The following is a 6,596-nucleotide window of genomic DNA, read 5'->3' as shown; positions in this document are numbered from 1 at the left end:
AGGGCAGGCAGGAATGGGCTTAGGGTCCGGGCTGGGTCACCTGGGTGCTGCAAGGGGTAGCAGCAGGGCTCTGGAGAGGAGGAGAGGTGTCCAGAGACAGCGAGAACAAGCCTTGGGTCTAGGCCATGTCCTTTGGGTGTTGTGATGGGTGGCGGGGGGGGGGGTCCAGAGGCTGGGTGAGGGATCTGTAGCCCAGGAAATGGGCCCGAGCTCCGAGCCATGTCCTCTTGGGGCCCCAGGCTGGCGGAGAAGTGGTCCAGAATCAGTGGGAAGGGTCCTGAGGTCAGGCCTGGGTCCCCTGGTTGCCAAAGTGGGCAGCATGAGGGGTCTGGATCAGGTGGGAGGGGCTCAAAATCTGCAGGAAGTGGCCTGTTGTGCTGGCTGAGTCCCCTGGGGTTCACGGAGGGCAGCAGGAGGGACAGCAACCAGCTGGTAGGGTCCTGGGGTCAGAGCTTGGTCCCATGAGTGTTGCAGTGGGTGGCTGGAGGGGTCTGGATCCAACCTAAGGGGCCTGGGGCCCAGGCTGCGTTCTCTTGAGTACTAAGAGCAGCAACATAAAAGGTCTGGAGCTGGCAGGAAGGGACATAGGGTCTGGACCTGTATCCTGGGTGCTGCTGCAGGTGGCTGAAAAGGTCCAGTGCCGAGGAAAGGGGTCTGGGGTCTGGGCTGGGTCCCACTGGGGTCACGGAGGGTGGCAGCAGGGTTCCAGAGGCAGCAGGAAGGGGTCTGAAGTCCAGGCCCAGTCCTTTGAGGGCCAGGACAGGCAGGGTGGGGGATTGTGGGAGGGGTCCAGAGGTGGCAGAATGGGGTCTGGTGTCCAGGCCAGGCGCCTTGGGTGCGGTGATGAGTGGTACAATACGTCTGGAGCCAGTGGGAGGGGTCCGGAGCCAGCAGGAAATGGCCTAGGGACAGTTCCTCCTTCCCTGGAGGCTGGGGGGGTGTGTGTGGAGGGATCCAGGGCCAGTGGGAGGCCTGGGGTCTGGGCTGTGTTCCCAAGGGGTGGTGGGCAGCCGCAGGAGGGATTGGGAGCAGGCAGGAATAGTTCTGGTGTCTGGGCCAGGTCCCTTCAGGGCCTTGGGCAGCTGCCGGAGTTGTCCAGAGCCAGAGGGAAGGGGCCTGTGGTTTGGGCCGTGTCCTCTGGGTGGAGGGATGGAGCCATCGGGAGGAGCCTAAGATCCGGGATGAATCCTCTTAGGGCCCACGGCAGCAGTGGGAGGTGTCCAAAGCCAACAGAAAGGGGTCTGGGGTTCGGGCAGTATCCCGTTTTGGCTGCGGGCAGCTACTGGATGTGGGTTGGGTCCATAGGTGCTGCAGTGGATGGCAGGAGGAGTCTGGATCCAGCTGGAAGGCATCTGGGCACTGGGCCAGGTATCCTGGGTGCCACCGTGGGGACAGGAGGGCCCAGAGCCAGTGAGAAGGGGCCTGAGGTCCAGGGGTGGTCCCTTTGGGACTGGGGTGGGTGGCACAGAAGTGGTGGGAGGGGTCCGGAGCTGGCAGAAAGGGGTCTAGGGTTGGGGCCAGGTCCTTGAGTGTCACTGTGGTCTGTGAGAGAGGTCCAGAGGGAGTTCAGGTGAGCAGTCCCGAACTGGCTCTAATGGGCCTGGAATCCAAACCTGGTTGCCTCGGGGCTGTGGGAGCTGGAGGAAGTTCTCGGTAGCTGACTAGAGAGGCCTGGAGCTGGCTGGAAGGGGCCTGGCATCCAGGCCAGGTGCCTTTGATGCCAGGGCGGGTCCTGGGAAGGGTCTGGATTTGGCGAGTATGGCCCTAGCTTTTGGGCCAGGTAACCTGGGTGCTATGGTGAGCAGCGGTAGGGAACCGAAGCCGGCCCAAAGGGGCTAGGAGAACAGGCCAGGCATTCTGGGGGCTGCGTTGGATGGCTGGAAGAATCATAGGCAGAGAAAAAGGGCCTGCGTTCCAGGCCTGGTCCCTTGAGGACTGTGGCAGGAAGCGGGAGGGCTGTGGAGAAGGGAGAAGGGGCCCAGAGCTGGCACGAAGGGGTCTGGGGTCGGGGCAGGGTCCCCTGGGCGTGGAGGCCGTTGTTGGGAAGGGTTCGGAGCCGGTTAGTGGGGGCCTGGGTTCTGGGCTGTGTCCCTTGGGTGCCGCGGTGGGTCGCGGGATGGGTCTGGAGCTGGCCAGACTGAGCCTGGGGTCTGTGTCATTTCGGTGGCAGAAGGGGTCTGGAGCTAGCAGCAAGGGCCCTGAGGTCCGGGTCGGGTCCCCTTGGTGCCGCAGTGGGTAGCTGGAGAGGTCTGGAGCTGGCAGAAGGCGCCTGGGTCCGGGCCGGGTAGCCTCCTGGCCACGACAGGCGGCGGGAGTGGTAGGGAACCGGGGGAAAGGGACCTACAGTCGGGGACTCTGGCGGCTGCGGCGGGCAGCAGGAAGGGGCCTGGGATCTGGGCCGGGTCCCCTTGTTGCCAAAATGAGTTGCAGGAGAGACTGGAGCAGGTGGGAAGGGGCCTTGGGTCCAGGCGTGGCCCTCTGGGGGCAGCGGCAAGCGGCAGAAGGGGTCTGGGGTCCGAGGTGGGTCTAGGGTCCGGGATGGGTCCCTCAGGGCCTTGGGCAGCGGCTGGAGTTGTCCGGAGCCGCAGGGAAGCGGACCGTGGTCTGGGCCTTGTCCTCTCGGTGCTGCAGCACATGGCTGGAGGGGTCCAGAGCCATCGCAAGGGTCCTGGAGTCCAGGCCAGGTCTCCTTGTGCCGAGAGTGGTGGCGGAAGTTGTCCGGAGAAGGAAGGAAGGGGACTGTGGTCTGGTCCATGTCCCCTGGGTGCCTCGACACATGACTGGAGGGGTCAGGAGCCAGCGGAAGAGGCCTGGGATCTGAGATGTGTCCCTTCGCGGCCCCGGGCTGCAGCGGTAGGGGTCCAGAGCCTGCGAGGAGAGGCTGGGCCCCTTGGGTGGCGCGGTGGGTAGCGGGAGGAGCCCAATGCCTGTGAGACTGAGCCTGGGTTCCGGGCCAGGTACCCTTGGGTCCATGGGCAGCGGCTTGAGGGGTCTGGAGCCAGCGGGAAGAGACCTGGGGTCAGGGTTGGGATCCCCTAGGGGCCAATGAGGGCTGCGAGGGACCTGAGCTAGTAAAAAGGGACCTTGGGTCTTGCCTGGTTCCCTGGGGGCCACAGTGATCAGCGGGAGAGGTCCAGAGACGGCGGTGTGGTGGTGGTGGGGGGGGGGGAATGTTCCAGAGTGGGTTAGTAGGGACGTGGGTTCCTGCTGGTGGCTTGGATGCTGCGGTGGGTGGTGGGAGGGGTCCAGAGCCTGTGGGACTGAGCCTGGGTTTCGGCCGGTACCCTCGGGTCCACAGGCAGCGGCAAGAGGGGTCTGGAGCCAGGGGGAAGGGACCTGGGGTCAGGGCTGGATCCCCTGGTGACCACGGTGGGTAGCAAGGAAGCGGAGCCAGTGGAAATGCGCGGAGAGTTTGGGCCTGGTTCCCTAGGGTCCACTGTTAGTGGCGGGAGGGTTCTGCAGCAGGCGGAAGGGACCCAGAGCAGCAGAGAAGGGGCCTGGCGTCCAAGCCTGGTCCCCTGAGTGTCGCGGCGGGTGTTGGGAGGTGTCCAGAGGCGGCAGAAGGGGTCTAGGATTTTGGCCGGGTTCCTATGGGCCCCGGGCTGCGATGAGAGGGGTCTGGAGTGGACAGGAAGGCTCCTGGGGTCCCCTGGCTCCCTAGGGTGCAGTGGTGGGTGACTGGATGGGTCTGGAGCAGCAGAAGAGGCCTGGGTCCCAGCCAGGTAACCTAGGGGCCATAGTCGTAGGCGGAAGAGATCTGGAGCCAGCAGAAATGAGCCTGGAGTCAGGTTCTGCTCTTCTGGGGGTCGTGGCTGGCAGCAAGAGGGGTCCAGAATTAGCAGGAAAGGTTTGCGTCCCGGCCAGGTCCCAAGAGTGCCACGTGCATTACCGGTAGGGGTTCGGAGTCGGATAATAGGGGCCTGGGTTTCTGGCCGGGCCCCTTGGATGGATGGTGGGAGGGGTTCGGACCCTGCAGGGATGAGCCAGGGGTCCAGGCTGAGTCCCCCCCTCCGTCTGCATCTGGAGACATCGGGAAAGAACCTGGATCAGGCCTCGTTACCCTGGGGGCCTTGCCGGGTGGCAGGAGGGACCAGAGCAAGGGGGAAGGGGGGCCTTGGGTCTGGGCCTGGTCCCCTGGGGGCTCCAGCGGGGGGGGGGAGGGGTGCAGAGCCGGCTGGAAGGGGCCTGTCTTCTGGTCTGGGTCCCCCTTGGTGCCTCGGTGGGTGGCTGGAGTGGTCTGGAGCAAGCAGATGGGGCCTGGGGGCAGACCCAGTAGCTTCTGGGCCCCTGCAGGTGGTGGTGGTGGGCGGGGGTGGGGAGTCTGGAACCTGTGGGAAGGTATCTGAGTTCTGGGCTGCACCCCCTGGATGTGGTGGCTATTGACTGGAGGGGTCCAGAGCCGACTAGTAGGGGCCTGGGTACCCGGCCAGTTCTCTTGGGTGCTTTGGTGGGTGGTGGGATGGGTCCGGAGCTGGCAGGACTGAGCTTGGGGTCTGGGCCAGGTCCCCCAGTGTACATGGGTGGCCGCGGGAGGGGTCTGGAGACTCTGGGAAGGGACCTGAGATCCAGGCCGGGTACCCTGGGAGCCACAGCAGGTGGCAGGAAGTACCAGAGACAAGGGAAGGGGCCTTGGTCTGGACCTGGTCCCTTGGGGGCTGAAGGGTGGCACCAGGTATCTGGAGAGAGGGGGAAGAGGCCTGGGGTCCGGGTTGGGTTCTCTTGGGGACGGGGATAGCACTGGTAGTTGTCTGGAGCCAGAGGGAAAAGTCCTGTTGTCCAACCCCAGTCTCCTTGGTGTTGTAGTGAGTGACTGGAGAGGTCTGGAGCTGACAGAAGGAGCCTGGGTCCGGGCTGGGTAGTCTTGGGGCCGAGGCAGCTGGTGGCTGGTGGGAGGGACTGGAGCCAGGGGGAAGTGGCCTAGGGTCCCGGCTGGTACCCTGAGGGCTGTGGGGGGCATTGGGAGGGGTCCGAAGAAGGTGGGAGGGGTCCAGAGCCGGCGGGAATGGGGCTGTGGTCCGGTCTGGGTCCCCTGGATGCAGCGACCGGTGGCGGGAGGTGTCCGGAGCCAGGGGGAAGGAGCCTGGGGTACGGGCTGGGTCCCGTGGGTGCTGTGGTGGGTGGTAGGAGGGGTCAAGAGGTAGGGTGAGGAGTCCAGAGCCAGCAAAAAGGGACCTGGGCATCTGAGCAGGGTTCCCTCGCGGTTCTCGGCAGTGGCAGAAGTGGTTTGGAGGCAGCAAGAAGGGGCCTGAGTTCAGAACCGGGTCCCCAGATTGCCATGGAGGGCAGCGTGAGGGGTCTGGAGCCTGCGGGACGGGTTCGGAGGATGTGGGAGGGGGTCTGGGATCCTGGTGGGGTACCCTGGTTGTCGCAGCAAGAAGCAGGATGGGTCCGAAGCCAGCCGGAAGGGGACTGTGGTCTGGGCCATTTCCTCTGGGTGCCATGGCAGGCGGCTGGATGGGTCTGAAGCCAGCAGAAGGGGCCTGGGGTCCCGGATGGGTCTCCTTGGGGCCTTGGGGAGCAGCAGGAGAGGTCCAGAGCTGGCAGGAAGCATCTTGGGGTCTGGGCAGAGTCCCCCTAGGGCCTTGGGCAGTGATAGGAGTTGCCCAGAGCCGGAGGGAAGGGGCTGTGGTCTGAGCAGTGTCCCCTGGGTTCCTCAGCGCCTGCCAGAGGGGTCCGGAGCCATTCCAAGGGGCCTGGAATCTGGGATGTGACCTCCCGGGAAGGGGTCTGGTAACTGCAGGAAGGAACCTGGGGTCCGGGCCAGGTCCATGGATGCTGCAGTGGGCGGTTGGTGGGGTCCCGAGCCAGCCGGAAGGGGCCTGGGTGGTCCAGTCTGGGTCCCTTATGTCCTCGTATGGCCACAGCATGTGTTGGCATCAGGCACGAAGGGACCTGGGGTCCCGGCCGGATTCCCTCCAGGCCTCGGCAGGTGGCGGGTGGGGTTCAGAGCCAGCAGAAAGGGGCCAGAAGACCGGACCGGGTGTCCTGGGGACTGTGGCTGCAGCAGGAGGGGGTCTAGAGCTGGTGGGAGGGGTTTGGGGTCGGGATTGGGTCCTTGGTGCCAAGTGGCCTCAGGAAAGGTATGGAGCAGGCAGGAAGGAGTCGAGTGTCGGGTCTCGGTTCCCTGGGGCAACGGCGGGTGGTGCCAGGGGTCCAGAGAGGACGGGATGTGTCCAGAACCAGCAGGAAGAGGCCTGGCGTCCAGGCCAGGTCCCCTGGATGCTGTGGTGGGCAGCAGGAGGGGTCCATAGCAGCGGGAGGAGACCAGAGCTAGCAGAAAGGTACCTGGCATCCCAGCCTAGGCCCCTGGATGCCCTGGTTGGGGGTGGGAGTGGTCATGAGTGGGTGGGAGGGGTCCAGAGCTGGTGGGAAGGGGCCTGGGGTCTGGGTCTTGTCCCCTGGCTGCCAAAGCAGGCCCCGGGATGGGTCTGGAGCCAGCTGGAGGGGCCTGAGATCAGGCCTTGTTTCCCTGGTTGCTGAGAAAGGCATTGGGAAGGGTCCGGAGCCGACGGGAGGGGTTTGGAGGCTGCGGGAAGGGGCAGGGGTCAGGGTTAGGTCCCCTGGTTACAGTAGCAGGCAGCGAGATGGGTGCTGAG

The 6,596-nt window shown here is 65.2% G+C and overlaps 1 protein-coding gene across 1 annotated transcript; it reads right to left on the bottom strand.

Annotated features, from left to right (window-relative positions):
• Window positions 1–1,191: 1,191 nt before the first annotated feature.
• Window positions 1,192–6,292, bottom strand: LOC126068772 (basic proline-rich protein-like). Its single transcript, XM_049871481.1, has 6 exons — window positions 5,885–6,292; window positions 4,423–5,660; window positions 3,285–4,020; window positions 2,345–3,013; window positions 1,786–2,292; window positions 1,192–1,542 (listed from the first exon to the last, which is right to left on the bottom strand). The coding sequence occupies exons 1-6, from the start codon at window positions 6,290–6,292 to the stop codon at window positions 1,192–1,194; spliced, it is 3,909 nt and encodes a 1,302-aa protein (XP_049727438.1).
• Between the last annotated feature and the right edge of the window lie 304 nt (window positions 6,293–6,596).

The sequence above is a fragment of the Elephas maximus genome, chromosome X (assembly GCF_024166365.1).
Source record: "Elephas maximus indicus isolate mEleMax1 chromosome X, mEleMax1 primary haplotype, whole genome shotgun sequence".
Lineage (NCBI taxonomy): Eukaryota > Metazoa > Chordata > Mammalia > Proboscidea > Elephantidae > Elephas > Elephas maximus.
The sequence above is the reverse complement of the archived record's forward strand: the minus strand, read 5'-3'. Positions and strand labels throughout refer to the sequence as shown.